The sequence below is a fragment of the Bos javanicus genome, chromosome 15 (genome assembly GCF_032452875.1).
Source record: "Bos javanicus breed banteng chromosome 15, ARS-OSU_banteng_1.0, whole genome shotgun sequence".
Lineage (NCBI taxonomy): Eukaryota > Metazoa > Chordata > Mammalia > Artiodactyla > Bovidae > Bos > Bos javanicus.
This window is the reverse complement of record NC_083882.1, coordinates 57978491-57997016: the sequence shown is the minus strand read 5'-3', so window position 1 is coordinate 57997016 and position 18526 is coordinate 57978491. Positions and strand designations below refer to the sequence as shown.

Here is an 18526-nt window from a genome sequence, read left to right as displayed (position 1 = left end):
GAAAGCATCTTTTTCATATTCTTCCTTCATATTGTTATTGTTACTGAGGTAGATTAGGAAGCCCAGGGCTTGAACAGACCCAGATTCTAGCTTTGGTTCCTTATTTACTATTTGTAGGACCTTGGGGGTATAGTTTAGTTCTCTGGGCCCCAGTTTCCAAAAGGAACTCAGAGATAACATTTATTTCAAAAAGTTGTGAAAAATAAAGACCAAATAATACAGTCGAAGCTGTTAATAATTTCAAGACTCTTTCTCCTTTGTCTGTTTCAACTGCTGTTATCTCTGAAGTTGCTCTGTTGTGTCTGACTCTTTGCGACCCAATGGACTGTAGCCTGCCAGGCTACATCCACCATCCATGGGATTTTCCAGATAAGAATACTGGAGTGCAATTCCAGGCAAGAATATTTCCTTCTCTAGGGGATCTTCCCAACCCAGGGATAGAACCTGGGTCTTCCACACTGCAGGCAGACTCTTTACCATCTGAATGCACCTGATCTCATCTGATCTTGGAAGCGAAGCAGGGTCAGGCCTGGTTGCTGCTGCTGCTGCTGCTAAGTTGCTTCAGTTGTGTCCGACTCTGTGTGACCCCATAGACGGCAGCCCACCAGGCTCCCCTATCCCTGGGATTCTCCAGGCAAGAACACTGGAGTGGGTTGCCATTTCCTTCTCCAATGCATGAAAGTGAAAAGTGAAAGTGAAGTCGCTCAGTTGTGTCCGACTCCTAGGGACCCCATGGACTGCAGCCCACCAGGCCCCTCCATCCATGGGATTTTCCAGGCAAGAGTAATGGAGTGGGGTGCCATTGCCTTCTCTAAAGGCAGCTTCAATTCTTGCAGATGTAGAGCAGATAAAAATTTTGTACAACAAATTTGCTGATAGTAGTTGTAACTTCCTGGGGTGGGAATGGAGACTAGGTAATTCAAGCTTAAACATGATAGTCTTCTTCCATGAATAAACTTGTTCAAATCACTGGGGACTGAATATTTTTAAAACTTTTAAATTTGTTTTATTTTTGGCTGCTCTGGGTTTCACTGCTGTTCATGAGTTTTTCTGTAGTTACAGTGAGTGGGGGCTACTCTTTGTTGTGATGCATGCGTTTCTCACAGCAGTTTCTTCTCCTGGTGTGGAGCACGGGCCCTAGGGCACACGGGCTTCAGTAGATGAGGCATGTGGCTCCGTAGTTTCAGTTCCCGGGCTCTAGAGTGCAGGCTCAGTGGTTGTGGCACACGGGCTAAGTTACTCCATGGCATGTGGGATCTTCCCGGGCCAGGGATCAAAAAATGTGTCCCCTGCACTGGCATGCAGATTCTCACCCCTGTACCACCAGAGAAGTCTGATCGAAGATTTTTGACCTTCTGATTACCTGCAGATGAGGTCTCGCCCTTGATTAGCTGACCTAGGGGCAAAGTCAAAGACTGGCAGGGCCTTGCAGGTCTGAGGCAGGAGTGGGGACAGAATGTGTGAAACTGGGGTGTGGAATGTGCTCACTTCAGGATTCAGCCTTTATATATATATATATATATATATATATATATATATATATTATATATCCTGCAGGTTGTTGGCAAGCAGGGGGTTAAGCTCAGTTGTTGCTATATTTGATTTTTCAAGAAAAGTCAGACCCATATTTAATGTAAACTCTCCCAGTTTTTGATGCGAGATGACTAATTTCATTTTCTTTCAACGTTATGTGGGCCAAACAAAACACATCTGAATACTGCCTGTGTGCTACCAGCCTGCGACCTTTGCGTTTTGGAGGTCCTTTTCGCTTTTAGTGCCCTCTACTCTGAGCCCAAGAATAAGTGTATTCATCTCAAATGACAGGCTTACCCTAATGAATGCCCCCATTTCCAGATAAGTGTTTCCCGTTGTTAGTGTTTTATTATCCATAATTAATGTTACCTTCCAGGCACTTCTTATGCAAACAGCCTTTTGTTCCAAAGTTAAAATCGATTATAATATTTCCTGTTACTTGCTAAAGTGTGTAGATTTAATTTTCTGCTCGTTAGTTTTATCTAACACATCTGCTGGCTGGTTTCACTTCCTCAGGGCCCAACTTAATTTTGCACCAACTCTTGGGAGGTAAAACTTAATCAACTTTCACTTTTGTAAAGCTGAATATTTTTAAAACATGTTGCAGAAATAGTCTTCTATCTCACCTGTTGTGGACTGAATGGTGTCCTCCCCAAATTCATATGATGAAGTGCTGACCTTCAGTGTGACTATATTTGGAGTAAGAGCCTCTAAGGAGGTGATTAAGGGCAAATGAAATTTTTTTTTTTTTTTTTTTGGACCAGGGATTGAATCCAGGCCCTCTGAAGTGAGAGTGTGGAGTCCTAATCACTGGACAGGGAACTCCAGGTTAAATGAAATCTCAATGGTGGAGCCCTAGTCCAATAGGACTGATGTCCTTATAAGAGGAAGAGATACCAAGAGTACAGATACCCAGAGGAAAGGCCATATGAAGATACAGTGACAAAGCGGCCAACTGCAAGGAGGAGAGCGTTCACCAAGAACCACACCTGCCAATGTACGTGTGTGCTCACTCAGTTGGGTCTGACTCTGTGACCCTGTGGAGTGTAGCCCACCAGGCTCCTCTGTCCATGGGATTTCCCAGGCAAGAATTCTGGAGTGGGTTGCCATTTCTTCCTCCAGGGGATCTTCCCAATCCAGGGATCAAACCCAAATCTCCTGCATCTCCTACACTGGAGGTAGATTTTTTACCATTGCATCACCTGCAAAGCCCATAGCTGCCAAGACCTTGATCTTGGACTTCAGCCTTTAGAACTGGGAGGAAATAAACTTCAGCTGTTTAAGCCACCCAATCTGTGATATTCTGTTGTGGTGGCCTTAACAAACGAACCCTTGACCTTTAACTACCCTATCTTTGGTGTCTGATGTCATTCCAGTCATGCTCAGAGAAATCCCACTTTAGACTCTCATTTTACTTCCTGTTCAAAACAGTGTAGACATTTTTATATCATCAATCAAAAGAGTCCTCTGCCTGAGAACTATATCCAACTCTCTCTGTCATGGCAGAATACCAACTATTTGGTGACTCACCCGTAAAATGTGAGATAAAGGAAACCAATCCTTTTCCCGAGTTTTAAAACTTCTCCTCGTTTGTCAGCTGCTCCTGTGAGTCGCACGATGCCGACCTTCTTGAGGCTGGAGAGCCACCTGTATGCATGCTCATCATCTTTTAAAACATCTTCAAAATCCAGAGTAGGCAGCTGGAACTCTGAGCCCCAGTACTGACACTCTGTGAATTATGAAAAAGGAGAAACCAGTGTTAAAAACACTGTTTTTAACATACAATGAGAACTTCAGAGAAGGAACTAGTTCATTGAAGCTGACCTTTGATCTATCATGGGACGGACTAAAGTTCAATCATATTAGAAATACCCAAATTACCAGCTCTTCTTCCTTGGAGCCAGGCCAGTGTACTCAGGCTTTCTGCCTGCCACTGTGCAAGACCCATGACTGGTATTCACTATAGCACTTTGTCAAGAGAATGTGTAGCTTGTAGATGGTTCTTGATACATATGTCCTTAGGGCTTCTCTGTCTGGATATTGCTTAGAAATAGCCTTGAAATACTGTGCATTTTTAACAGCCAAGTTAAATTACTCAATTCCAAATAGAAAATGAGAATGATGTGTTAGAACAGCCTATCCCTTGGGGTTGGGGGGGAGGGGGGCAGTGTTTGCCATGGTAGGAACCGCCCCTGCTTTCTCTTATTTCAACTGATAAGAAGCTTTATCTGGGGTCAACTTGTTCATGGGAGTCAGCAAAAGCTGTCCATGGGGAGGAAAAGATGGGCCATGTTGTTTTGCCAGAGCAGGCTGGCTAAAGTGGTAATAATGAGATTAGAATGATTTGGAATATAATCATAATTTTTTTTGGGGGGTGGAGGGTGTAAACACATTATTGGTGTTTCTTGATTCTATTAGCTACCCAATAATTTTTTGATGGTTTATTTTTTCAATAAGCCTGATGGTGGTGTTTGGTGGTAGTGGTTTAGTTGCTAAGTTGTATCTGACTCTGCGACCCCAGGGACTGTAGCCCACCAAGCTCTTCTGTCCATGGGATTTCTCAGGCAAGAATACTAGAGTAGCTTGCCATTTCCTTCTCAAAGGGATCTCCCTGACCCAGGGATTGAACCTGGGTCTCCTGCATTGCAGGCAGATTCTTTACCAAATTAGCCACTTAGGGAAGCCCTCACTAAGCCTAATATTTTACTATATTGAGAGACATTGTGATAGCAGTAAGTCTTCAGGAACTCATGGTTTATGGAAGATTGGACATGGAAGCTGACCATTAAAACAAAAAATGTTGTAAAGCAACTATAATAAAAATTGATAAAAAAAATGAGTAAAAGCAGCAAAATAGTGAAGGTAAGCCACCTACAACAGTATGGATTAGACAGACTCCTAGGTGACAAAGCAAACAAATCACACAATGTGCTGGATGCTACAGTTGAATTACATTCAAGATACTGTGGAGATAACAGATCTTCTGATCCCTTATAAACGCTCCTTCTATGATGCCAGTTATTCTTTTAAACACATGCAGTTTCCCATGTCTGTCCCTCATGCCTCAGCTATTTCTGCTAAAATCAAACAGAGCTGGTTTTTATGGGCCCAGCATGCTTGAGCTGTACCACTCTGCTCTCTAACAAGAGTTGGATTTATGTGAAAGAGCTTCTATTCAAAGAGGAGATCTGCTTGACTTTTGAATATTGGATTTTATGGTTTTTTGCTTTGCCACTCCTATTTGCCCTTTGCATTTATAGTCTCCAGATTGTAATAGTTGATATCCATCATAAAGGTCTGTGAAAAGAAGGTGATCAATGTCATAAATACTGCTTCTTGGCTACCTAGATAGAAAGGTCATTTGGCTTCCCATAAAGAGAAAAGTTTCCTGGGCAAAATATCAGTGTTAAAGACAAAAATGATAAATCACTATCTCCTCTTTCCAAACCTTACACCTAAATGGACTACATCTAGAATCTTAAAAAATATTGAAAACAACTTTAAGCTTATTGAGCTCCAAATGAAAACTGTAAGTCCATAGAGTATTAGAGGTAGATGAGATTTTCATACTGGCTTTAGGATATCCCATCATTATGGGCTCTTATTATTGGATAGAAAGATCATCTAAACTATGGCTGAATAGTTCTCAGCTCTTGGGCACTGTAATAATCTGGCTAAGGGCAAATTTTTCATTCCTGTATAGACTGCTAGATGTATTAGCTGTGCTCTACATGGTCATCTACAGCAATGTGTGATGTCTTTATTACAAAGAGTTAAGTAATTTATTGATGAGCCTTGTTGTAATATTTAAAAGAAAAATCTCATATCCTATTGAGAGAAAACCAGCCTGGAGAGATAGTAAGGTCCAGACTGCAGTGTTGTCAAGTAGAACTTTCTGAGATGCAGGAACTATTTTCTATCTGTACCATCCAGTACTGTAGCTGCTAACAATATGTGGATATTGAGACCTGGCATATGGATAGTGGAACTGAGGGACTGAGTTTTTTTCTTTATTTAACTTAAACTGACTTAAACTTTGATTTGGGCTTCCTAGGTGGCACCGTGGTAAAGTATCCACCTGCCAATGCAGGAGACACAAAAGACATGGGTCTGGTGCTTGGGTTGGGAAGATCTCCTAGAGTAGGAAATCTCAACCCACTCCAGTATTCTTGCCTGGAAAATTCTATGGACAGAGAAGACTGGTGGGCTACAATCCATGGACTAGCAAAGAGTCAGACGCAACTGAGCACACACACGCACACTTTAATTTAAATAGCCACATGTAATTGATACTATATGAAATAGGACATGAGCAGAATAAAGGACATGGAGCTAAAGAGACTTGGGCTTGAGTCATCATATTGCCTCTTACCAGCTTGTTTCTTTGTCTTTTCTCTGATATTCCATCTCTTAATTTATAAAATAACCATACTAATATTTGCCTTGAAGGTATATGTTAACCATGCAATGAGTTTATGCAAGGAGTCTGGTATAGTGAATAGCACATAGTAGACTAACAACAGAATGGGAAAGACTAGAGATCTCTTCAAGAAAATTAGAGATACCAGGGGGACATTTCATGCAAAGATGGGCTCAATAAAGGACAGAAATTGTATGGACCTAACAGAAGCAGAAGATATTAAGAAGAGGTGGCAAGAATACACAGAAGAACTGTACAAAAAGATCTTCATGACCCAGATAATCATGATGGTGTGATCACTGACCTAGAGCCAGACATCCTGGAATGTGGAGTCAAATGGGCCTTAGAAAGCATCACTACGAACAAAGCTAGTGGATGTGACGGAATTCCAGTTGAGCTCTTTCAAATCCTGAAAGATGATGCTGTGAAAGTGCTGCACTCAATATGCCAGCAAGTTTGGAAAACTCAGCAGTGGCCACAGGACTGGAAAAGGTCAGTTTTCATTCCAATCCCAAAGAAAGGCAATGCCAAAGAATGCTCAAACTACCGCACAATTGCACTCATCTCACACACTAGTATAGTAATGCTTAAAATTCTCCAAGCCAGGCTTCAGCAATATGTGAACCGTGAACTTCCTGATGTTCAAGCTGGTTTTAGAAAAGGCAGAGGAACCAGAGATCAAATTGCCAATATCTGCTGGATCATGGAAAAAGCAAGAGAGTTCCAGAAAAACATCTATTTCTGCTTTACTGAATATGCCAAAGCCTTTGACTGTGTGGATCACAATAAACAGTGGAAAATTCTGAAAGAGATGGGAATACCAGACCACCTGACCTGCCTCTTGAGAAATTTGTATGCAGGTCAGGAAGCAACAGTTAGAACTGGACATGGAACAGCAGACTGGTTCCAAATAGGAAAAGGAGTTCGTCAAGGCTGTATATTGTCACCCTGCTTATTTAACTTCTATGCAGAGTACATCATGAGAAACACTGGACTGGAAGAAACACAAGCTGGAATCGAGATTGCTGGGGGAAATATCAATAACCTCAGATATGCAGATGACACCACCCTTATGGCAGAAAGTGAAGAGGACTAAAAAGCCTCTTGATGAAAGTGAAAGAGGAGAGTGAAAAAGTTGGCTTAAAGCTCAACATTCAGAAAACTAAGATCATGGCATCTGGTCCCATCACTTCATGGGAAATAGATGGGGAAACAGTGGAAACAGTGTCAGACTTTACTTTTTGGGCTCCAAAATCACTGCAGATGGTGATTGCAGCCATGAAATTAAAAGACGCTTACTCCTTGGAAGGAAAGTTATGACCAACCTAGATAGCATATTAAAAAGCAGAGACATTACTTTGTCAACAAAGGTCCGTCTAATCAAGGCTATGGTTTTTCCTGTGGTCATGTATGGATGTGAGAGTTGGACTGTGAAGAAGGCTGAGCACTGAAGAATTGATACTTTTGAACTGTGGTGTTGGAGAAGACTCTTGAGAGTCCCTTGGACTGCAAGGAGATCCAAGCAGTCCATTCTGAAGGAGGTCAGCCCTGGGATTTCTTTGGAGGGAATGATGCTGAAGCTGAAACTCCAGTACTTCGGCCACCTCATGCGAAGAGTTGACTCATTGGAAAAGACTGATTCTGGGAGGGATTGGGGGCAGGAGGAGAAGGGGATGACAGAGGAGGAGATGGTTGGATGGCATCACTGACTCAATGGACATGAGTCTGGGTGAACTCCGGGAGTTGGTGATGGACAGGGAGGCCTGGCGTGCTGAGATTCATGGGGTCGTCAAGAGTCGGACACGACTGAGCGACTGAACTGAATTGAACTGCGACTAAGAAAATACATAATATAACAATTGATATTTGCTGAATACTTTCTAGAGTCAGCTGCAGTCCAAGGTGCTCTCCATACATTATTTTTTGAAAATTCATAATAAATATACATCATAGGGTTTATAGGAATACTATGATGGTTTCAGTATTCCCATGGTACAGAGAAGGGAACAGAGAGCTGAGTCTCACAGCTAATGATTTGCAGAGCTAGTTAAGCAAATTCAGGTGACTAATTCCAAAGTCTGTAATTTTAGCAACCACACAGAAAATAAACATCTGATGCCTTGAAACACTGTTGTCACATGCATTTTTAAGTCCTATGTCTGAATGTTTACAGCTTACTCTCACCCTTACATGGAAAATCTACTTTCTGGATGGAAAGTAAAGCAGGGCAAGTTACAATTAGAAACACTTCATCTGGACATGTTCAAGCATGAATGTTTAAAGATAAACCCTGGCTCCCAGTCAGGACTTTCAATGCAGAAAAAACTTTACAACTAGGTTTCATGGCACAACTCTACAACAGCATTGCTATTCACTGCTTTTGTGAAGTGAACCAAGGCTTAAAAATCAGCTAGCTTCTTTTTAAAAAATTAATGCCAATGTAAGTCAGTGATCCATGCCAGTGGTTTTACTTAAGGCCATTATCACTTTCCAGAGAGTTTTGGTGACTGTGTAGCAAGGAAATGTAATAAATAGAGATGGAAAAAACACCTTCACAAGATGTAAATGTTTTAAAAACTTTTGTATTTTGGAAACTTTGTGGATTCAAGAAGGACTACTTAGGGTATACACTATATACATCAAAATATATTTATAGCATATTTTAATGAATTTTTTTTTACATGAGTCATTTTCCTGTTATAGAGTAAAACACACATGCTGTCAAACACACATGGACATACAAACACAATATCCAATATTCTTATCTAACTTATAGAAAATGAATTATATTCTTTCAGTAAATATGTTACTCTTTACATGTGGAAAGTTAACTATATTCACATAAAGACTAAAGATAAAGCAAGGCTGTTAATATAAGCATCAATCTGTACTATAAATAATTTCACATTCATAGGATTTTACTATCAGGGGTTGGTCACAGTACCTTTCAAGTTCTACCAAGTTTACAGTTCTTCAGCTATAGCTCCTATTTTGATTGGCCTAGGCAGCCGCTTTGCAAAAATCAGTGACCAAGGGCCACAGCCCATCATAAAATCTGTGTCCTAATATGAGCCACTGCTAGACTCGATAATGGCAAGTGTAATTTTCAGGGACAGCACTGTGACTAACCAGTTTCCAAATTCATCATAACATCCTCAATATAAAGTACTCTAGTTTTCCAGGAGAAATAAACTTCATCTTAATAAATCCAACCAGTAGGATCATTCTATGATCTATGTGTAGATCCTATGATATCTGAACAGAAACTCTGATGTTGAAAAGGTAATTTAGAAGCATTTTCCCAATCTGCCCCAACCACAAAACCTCACCACCAGGGACCATATGAAAACACATTGGCCTAGAAGAAATCATTGGTCAGGTGAATACATTGAAAGCAAACTTAAATTTCACACTTGGGTCTGGATACATAAATAGTATGGAAAATGACGGAATATTTAAGGCATGAACCACCCTTTCTAATTTAACTTATGGCCTTACTAATAAATACTTCCTTGAACATGTGCTTCACACATCATAAAATTTATGCACAGGCTACATGCTGGCTTTCAAGGAACCATTTGTATAAGGCTTGCTTTTCAGGGTTAAACCTCACATTCCTGAATCCTGACTTGTTTTTCAAAAAAGAAAAAGACACAAAGAAGCTCTTCAGTTGAAGATTCATGAATGCAGTGTGCAGGGTTACAGTGTGTTATTTCATGAATTTAGGACCTTCTGTTCACCTGTACAGAACTGTGCCTGAAACAACTGTCTGAAACAGCTCATCTCATGTGCTAAGGATCAGCTGATGGCTTACTATCTTTTCCTGTAGATATCTTGCAGGGCTTCAGCCAAAAACCAAATCTGACCCCGAGGAGAGGAAAGGCCCCTGAGTGGAAATAGGGCTTTGATTCTCTTTTCTGCACTAAGGACTTGCTGCCCTTTTTGGAAAGGGTATCCTTGTCTCTTGTCTAGTGACTCAACCTGCCTTTCAAGATCTTGGTCATTTGTCGTCTTTTAGATTGAAATCTTCCAGAAGCTGACCCTAAGATGAGGATTTGAATGCAGGCAACTTACTCAGGTGAGAGTTGGACCATGAAGTACCAAAGAACTGATGCTTTTGAACTGTGGTGCTGGAGAAGATTCTTGACAGTCCCTTGGACAGCAAGGAGATCAAACCAGTCAATCCTAAAGGAAATCAGTCCTGAATATTCATTGGAAGGACTGATGCTGAAGCTCCAATACTTGGCCACCTAATGCAAAGAGCTGACTCATTAGAAAAGACCCTGATGCTGGGAAAAATTGAGGGCTAGAGGAAAAGTGGGCAACAGAGGATGAGATGGTTGGATGGCATCATGAACTCAATGGACATGAGTGTGAGCAACCTCTGGGAGATGGTGAAGGATAGAGAAGCCTGGCGTTCTTCAATCCATGGGGTTGCAAACAGTCAGACATGACTGAGCAAATAAACAACAATTTACTAAGGAGGCACCAATAGGAGGTGGGGAAGTAAGACAGGGAAGCAGGCCTCTGGATGGATTTTTAAAAAAAACTTTTTATTTTATATTGGAGTATAGCCAAATAACAGTGTTGTGATAATTTCGGGTGAACAGGTTAGGGTTTTGCAGCTGGGACTCAGCACTGCTGGACCTCATGGCAATGCTGTAGACTATACTTCACATTCAGAGTTATCCTACCCAGAGCCAAGGAAGCTGAGATGCACAGGCTACCGACACCCACCACTTATTGGTTGAGAGCTGTTTCTGGGGATTCATTCCTGGGTCTCCTGGCCTTTCCTGTGTGTTGGCCAAGCAGGCTCCCTTAGGCAGAGAGGACCCTCCAGGAGCATGGCAGGCTTGGGATACGAAGCTGTTGGTATGTATGAGAAAAGTGCTGAGGAGCACTGACACAGCCGTGACAGCCTCTGTGATGCCCTCCTTTGGCATCTGCAAGACTGGGCTAGGATGGCTGTCTTCTGTGGTGCCTAGCACCATACACACCTCGGTCCCAGTGCTCACCTCACTGTGCTGAAAGGATCTTTCATTTACTCTGTATGTGTTTGTTGAAAGGTTTGGCTATATGAAAGAGAACATGTAGTGAATAAAAATAGATGTGATCGCTGCCCTTGGGAGGGAAAAGGTGAATAAATAAGGAAGCAAAGAAATAAATACATAAAACTAAACATTGTAGCAAGTGCTATGAGCATAACAAATGGGGTATATTGACAAAAAAATCATTGGAAGTGGGATGGAGACCCTATTTAGACATGGCAGATAAGAAAGGTCTAACTGAAAAGATGCTATTTAAGCTGCATCCTGAGGGGTGAGAGAAGTCAGTCATGCAAAGGGCAGAGAAAGTGTCCAAATAGGAAAGACAATAGGAAGAAGGGTGATCTCTTAGCTTACTGGAGGAACTCAAAGTCACTGAGCCTAGGACGCACTAGACAGACGTGGGTGTCACAGGTGAGATATAAAAGCAAGCAAGAGTGGGTTAGGTGGGTCCTCATCTCTCTCTCTCTCACTAAACTGCAAGGTCCTTGCAAACTATAAGGATCTTGTCATTTATTTTTATTTCCTCCTGGCTGTTGCCCTTAACTCTTTCTCCTCCTGGTATACAGCACAGGGCTGGCATTCAATAGATTTTCATAAAACTACTGTGTTCTGTATCCTAAATAAAATATTTGCTTATTTCCTAATGATTAATGGAAATTGGAACCAACTCAAATGAAGACAGTATCTGAGCACCCTTTAGCATTTTAAAAGATAGAGAAATCCATAAAACCTTTCCTGTAGGTGATAATCTCACCAAACTTGAAAAGTCTCCTTGAGAATGTATAAACAAGTTTATAAATTGCTTGCAAGAAGAGAAACTCACTTCTGCTTTGGACTATTAGGTACCTGATATATTATATATGTTCAGCCCTATGACCAGAGAAGGCAATGGCACCCCACTCCAGTACTCTTGCCTGGAAAATCCTATGGACGGAGGAGCCTTGTAGGCTGCAGTCCATGAGGTCGTTAGGAGTCGGACATGACTGAGAGACTTTATTTTCACTTTTATGCATGGGAGAAGGAAATGGCAACCCACTCCAGTATTCTTGCCTGGAGAATCCCAGGGACGGGGGAGCCTGGTGGGCTGCCATCTATGGAGTTGCACAGAGACTGAAGCGACTTAGCAGCAGCAGCAGCAGCAACCCTATGACAAGAGTGACCATACAGTTGGAAAAAACACAGGAAATTATGAAACAGCACTAAAGGACAGTGTAATAAACATTTACAAAAACAGAAGCTAACACTAAGTGAAGTCGCTCAGTTGTGTCCGACTCTTTGCGACCCCAAGGACTGTAGCCTACCAGGCTCCTCTGTCCATGGGATTTTCCAGGCAATAGTACTGGAGTGGATTGTCATTTCCTTCTCCAGGGGAATCTTCCCAACCCAGGGATCGAACCCAGGTCTCCCTCATTGTAGACAGACACTTTACCGCCTGAGCCACCAGGGAAGTCCTAACACACTTACTAGGCACTTTCTAAGCACTTTACATGGAGTGTCACATGTAATCCTCACAACAACCCCATAATAGAGGTTCTAGTACTGTCCCCATTTTATAGATGAGACAGGCATCAGTATCTTAGGTAAGTGATGCAACATCACACAGCTGATGTTAAGTCAGAGCTAGGATACTACATGAAGAACTAGACTCTGGATATTCAGAAAAAATTTGTTGAAGGATAACAAGCACCGAAGGATGTCAAGAAGGAAGATTATTATCTCAGACTTCCTTCGAGTTGGCAGTGCAAACCGAAAATTCAATTTTACCCTCTGCCATTATTTTAACTATCCCCTTTGACATCCTTGAAAAGGTTGTAGAACACCCTCTTGATGGCTTTTCATTGCACAGCACACGTCTCCCTATGGAGCAACCCACTCTGGTTCTAGTCGGCTCCAAATGACACAATCTTCTTCCTTACACAGAGTCACATCTACCTCTGTCACCTTCTTTGAGGCGCTAATTCAGTGCTCCAGAATCACACAAAATATGGCAGTCTTGGAGAAGGTATAAAGACAGTTACTGAACTGAGTTTTTCTTTCCAAGGCTAAATAAATAGCCTCTTTCTCACCCATATTTTTCACGTTTTATGGCTCCCAAGCCCCATACTATCCTCTCTGCTCTCCTCTGGTTGATGCTTTCAAGTTTGCTGATGCCCTATAACAGCCTGGGTGTCTCAAATCAGACCTAATACTACAGGTGTACTCTGGCCATACCTACACAGTGGGCTCGCTACTACATTTTTATTCATGCAGCCTAAATCTAATTAACCTTGTTTTGGCAGTCTCAAGTCTGTTGACTCAGCTTAACTTTTCAGTCTGCCAAAACATGTAAGAATTGCCCCTCAGCCAAGTCTCATTTCCGAAGCTAGTTCACTGAGAATGTACTGAGTACTTATGTAGAAATGAGATGCAGGTCCAGTTTGATAGGGACTTTGTGTCAAAGGTTTGAGGGTGACAGATCTGGATTCAAGTCGGAATTCTCACACTTTCTGTCTGCATGACCTTCAGAAAGTGATATATTCTCTCAGTTCAACTTCTTTCCTGAAAATACAGGGTGGAAATAATCTGCTGGATTGTGGGGAAATTTAAATGAGATGGTCTTGAAAGTACTAGACATAGCGCACCTAACTGCACTTGAACCAGAGCAGCTGAATGTGGCTGGACGAAAATATACCATGATGACGATTTTATTGCATACTCCTTAATCTATAGTTAACTCTATCCCATACTTCCCTAGCTGACTGTTTATCATATTCTCTATTCTCAGTCTTCCCACACATCCTCCTTCTACTCATGCTTAGCTGACAGCTTTGCTTCCCGTTTCAGTAAAAATTAGAAGGACTCAGAAGAGACTTCCATTCACCCCCATCACCACATCGAACACCCTGCCTGTATCTGTGTCCTTATTGTCTCTTGATGTGGTATAAATAAGTTTGTAAATTTTGTGATCTCATTCTCTACCAGAATGCAAATTCCTTAAGGACAGAACATTTTTTCTGTTTTCTTCATCACTGTATCCCCAGCACAGAGAACAATTCCTGGTACAATTTTATAATGCATGGAAGGTATTCGAAAAATGGTACCTGTTATTAATATTCGTTTTTTCTCTTGATTCCAATTTTCTAGTGGGGCGGACAGTCAAATACACAGACACTGACCCTTGAGTGCCGTAATGGCAATGGCGCAGAAAGAGCATGTGTGCAAGCTTAGTTGCTTCAGTCGTGTCTGACTCTTTGCAACCTTATGGCCTGTAGCCCATCAGGCTCCTCTGTTCGTGGGATTCTCCAGTCAAGAATACTGGAGTGGGTTGCCATGCCCTCCTCCAGGGGATCTTTCTCACCCCAGGACTGAAATCGTGTCTCTGCATTGTAGGTGGATTCTTTACCATTGAGTCACCAGGGAAGCCCAGCATGGAAAGAGAAGCTGGCACAAATTGCTACAAGCACCTAGAAGAGGAGGAGGATGACAAAGGAATCTAATAAAACAGATGCTCTTCAGTCAAATCTTGGCTCCATCACTTCTTTAACTCTTTTGTTTTGGACTACTTAGTTTTATCAATCTCATTTTCCTCATGTGTGAAAAGGTTATAATAATGTTGTCTTTGTAAAGTTGTTGCTAGGATTAAATACAGCAATACATATTAAGCACTGAGCTTAGTGCCTAGCAATGCTTAAAAATATGAAGAAGGAAGATTGGCAAAGGAGTAGGGGGAAAGAAGGGAGAAAGAGGGTATACATGTTGGTAATTCAGACAGAGGGTTGGTATAGGAGATAGTGAGATGTTGATGGATTCTGGATTGGCAATAGAGTTAGATTTTCTTGGCACGTTGGGTGCGTGGTATAAGAGATAATGAAGAGTCTAGATTTTTATTAATTTATTTTAATTGGAGGCTAATTACTTTACAATATTGTGGTAGTTTTTGCCATACATCAACATGAATCAGCCATGGGTGTATATGTGTCCCCCCATTCTGAACACCCGTCCCACCTCCCTCCCCACCCCATCCCTCTGGGCTGCCCCAGAGCAGAGCACTGACTTTGAGTGCCCTGCTTTGTGCATTGAACTTGCACTGGTCATCTGGTTTACATATGGTAATATACATATTTCAATGCTATTCTCTCAAATCATCCCACCCTCACCTTCTCCCACATAGTCCAAAAGTCTGTTCTTTACATCTGTGTCTCTTTTGCTCTCTTGCATATAAGGTTGTCATTACCATCATTCCAAATTCCACATATGTGCATTAATATACTGTATGGGTGTTTCTCTTTCTGACTTACTTAACTCTGTATAATAGGCGCCAGTTTTATCCACCTCATTAGAACTGACTCAAATGCATTCTTTTTTACAGTGGTAATACTGCATTGTGTATATGTACCACAACGTTCTTATCCATTCATCAGCCGATGGACATCCAGGTTGCTTCCATGTCCTAGCTCTTGTAAACAGTGCTGCAATGAACACTGGGGTACGTGTGACTCTTTTAATTCTGGTTTCCTCAGTGTATGCCCAGCAGTGGGATTACTAGGTCATATGGCAGTTCTATTTACAGTTTTTAAGGAGTCTCCATACTGTTCTCCATAGAACAGTGTACTAGTTTACATTCCGACCAACAGCATAAGAGGGTTCCCTTTTCTCCACACCCTCTCCAGAATTTATTGTTTGTAGACTTTTTGATGGCTGCCATCATGACTGGTGTAAGATGGTACCTCATTGTGGTTTTGATTTGCATTTCTCTGATACTGAGTGATGTTGAGCATCTTTTCATGTGTTTGTTAGCCATTTGTATCTCTTCTTTGGAGAAATGTCTGTTTAGTTCTTTGACCCACTTTTTCATTAGGTCATTTATTTTTCTGGTATTAAGCTACACGAGCTGCTTGTATATTTTGGAGATTAATTCTTTGTCAGTTGTTTTGTTTGCCATTATTTTCTCCCATTTTGAAGGCTGCCTTTTCACCTGGCTTATAGTTTTCTTCCTTGTGCAAGAGCTTTTACGTTTAATTAGGTCCCATGTGTTTATTTTTGTTTTTATTTCCATTAAATAAAAGGTGGGTTATAAAGGATCTTGCTGTGATTTATGTCAGAGAGTGTTCTGCCTATGTTTTCCTCTAAGAGTTTTATAGTTTCTGGTCTTACATATAGATCTTTCATCCATTTTGAGCTTATTTTTGTGTATGGTTTTATAAAGTGTTCTTGTTTCATTCTTTTATAGGTGGTTGACCAGTTTTCCCAGCACCACTTGTTAAAGAAACTGTGTTTGCACCATTGTATATTTTTGCCTCATTTGTCAAAGATAAGATGTCCATAGGTGTGTGGATTTATCTCTGGGCTTTCTATTTTGTTCCATTGATCTATATTTCTGTCCTTGTGCCAGTACCATACTGTCTTGATGATTGTAGCTTTGTAGTATATTCTGAAGTCAGGCAGATTGATTCCTCCAGTTCCATTCTTCTTTCTGAAGATTGCTTTGGCTATTCGAGGTTTCTTTTTTTGTGTTTCCATATAAATTATGAAATTACTTGTTCTAGTTCTGTGAAAAATACCATTGGTAGCTTGATAGGAATTGCATTGAATTATAGATTACTTTGGGTAGTATACTCATTTTCACTATATTGATTCTTCCAATCCACAAACATGGTATATTTCTCCATCTATTTGTGTCATCTTTGATTTCTTTCATCAGTGTTTTATAGTTTTATATATATAGGTCTTTTGTTTCTTTAGGTAAATTTATTCCTGAGTATTTTATTCTTTTCATTGCAATGGTGAATGGGATTTTCCCTTAATTTATCTTTCTGTTTTCTCACTGTTAGCATATAGGAATGCAAGAGGTTTCTGTGTATTAATTTTATATCGTACAACTTTACTATATTCATTGATTAGCTCTAGTAAATTTCTGGTGGTGTCTTTAGGGTTTTCTAGGTAGAGGATCATGTCATCTGCAAACAGTGAGATTTTACTTCTTCTTTTCCAATCTGGATTTCTTTTATTTATTTTTTTTTCTTCTCTGACACCGTGGCTAGGACTTACAAAACTATGTCAAATAGTAGTGGTTGACCCCACTGCCTGACAGATGGAGTTACCATCTGTCAGGGAAGACTGTCTGTGAAGCAGGATTATCTAAGACCATCTACTCCCATCAGAGGATTCATCTTTCCTCTGATCTTCCTCCTTTTTTCTTATTTCTCCAAGTAAATCACTTTATAAACCCCCCTTTTGGCTGTGCATCATGATTATGATTGATCAACCTGTTTTGGGCTAGCCACTTCTGTTCCTGTGTGCATGCGTGCTCAGTCATGTCCAACTCTTTGCAACCCCATGGACTGTAACCCACCAGGCTTCTCTGTCCATGGAATTTTCCAGGCATGAATTCTGGAGTGGGTTCCCCTTTTCTGTTTCAGGGCATCTTCCTGACCCAGGGATTGAACCCACATCTTTTATGTCTTCTGCATTGGCAGGTGGGTTCTTTACCACTGGTGCCACTGGGGAAGCCCAGACACTTCCATCATGCCCTTTTGAAGTTAGAGCTTAGACACTCTTCTTCCTCCTTTATGAGCACATGGTTCTCTTCAGATACCTTCCCCCTATCTTCTTTTTTTTTTTAATTTATTTTTATTATTTTTATTTTATTTATTTTTATTTTTATTTATTTATTTTTACCCCTATCTTCTTTATTAATATTATCTGTTTTCATATGGTCATGAGACTATATCTAATTTGGGTCTGGAATTTTTTTTTCATCTAAGTATTGAGGTTTGTATATGAAATATATCTGCTGAGTGTGGTGTCTTCATCTCTAATGATACTTAACTAACCAGTAGATGATACATCACTTTTCCCCAAGTTTGCTGATCATCCTAGCTTCAGCAAACATTTTTACAGACCTGATTGGAATTAGGGTCAAAGTTGACCTGTCTTTTCACTGCCTTCCTTAGTTTTATTTAAAGAAAACTATCTGTCAAGTAGAAAAAATTTAGCCCACACTTAAAATCAATGTCTGAATGAGTAAAATCCTTTTCATGGCAATAATTCATTTCTGAGTCACCCTCAAGGATTTAATCAGGATTATAATATTATTCTTCAAGTAAGGGGAACTCATGCATAAGGCATGATCATGATGCTGTTACTCTCTTTGCTTTTATCCTTGCTCAGATGTTCTTTATTATGCCTTTACTATGTCCATGGCTCTTTATGTAGGAGGAGAAGGCGAGGGAAAGGACCTAACAGGATTTGAGTAGCCACAGTGTGCCAGGCACTGAGCTAAGCACAGCACTTACTTTTTTCCACTTATTCTTCACATCCCACAGCTGAGAGGTATTGCCTCTTTTACATATGGAAAAAGTGAGAGTCAGATAATTTATGGCACAAGTCAGGCTCACAGAGCAGAAAGTCAAAACCCCTCTGCTGATTCCAAAGCTGTTCTCCTTTTGTAACACTGTGCTGTTTTACAGGGGAAGCATGTTCTTGGCACACCACCCTCTTTCACTTCCTCTCCTAACAAATTCTAACAAAATTCTTTTGGAAAAAT

The 18526-nt window shown here is 40.8% G+C and overlaps 1 protein-coding gene across 2 annotated transcripts in view; it reads right to left on the bottom strand.

Moving 5' to 3' along the window:
- Positions 1-18526, bottom strand: part of BBOX1 (gamma-butyrobetaine hydroxylase 1) — a 76984-nt gene that overhangs the window by 36259 nt on the left and 22199 nt on the right. For both annotated transcript variants that reach the window (XM_061380977.1, XM_061380978.1), the window contains exon 4: positions 3064-3262. In XM_061380977.1, the coding sequence (XP_061236961.1) occupies positions 3064-3262 (199 nt within the window). The remainder of the gene's footprint in view (positions 1-3063; positions 3263-18526) is intronic.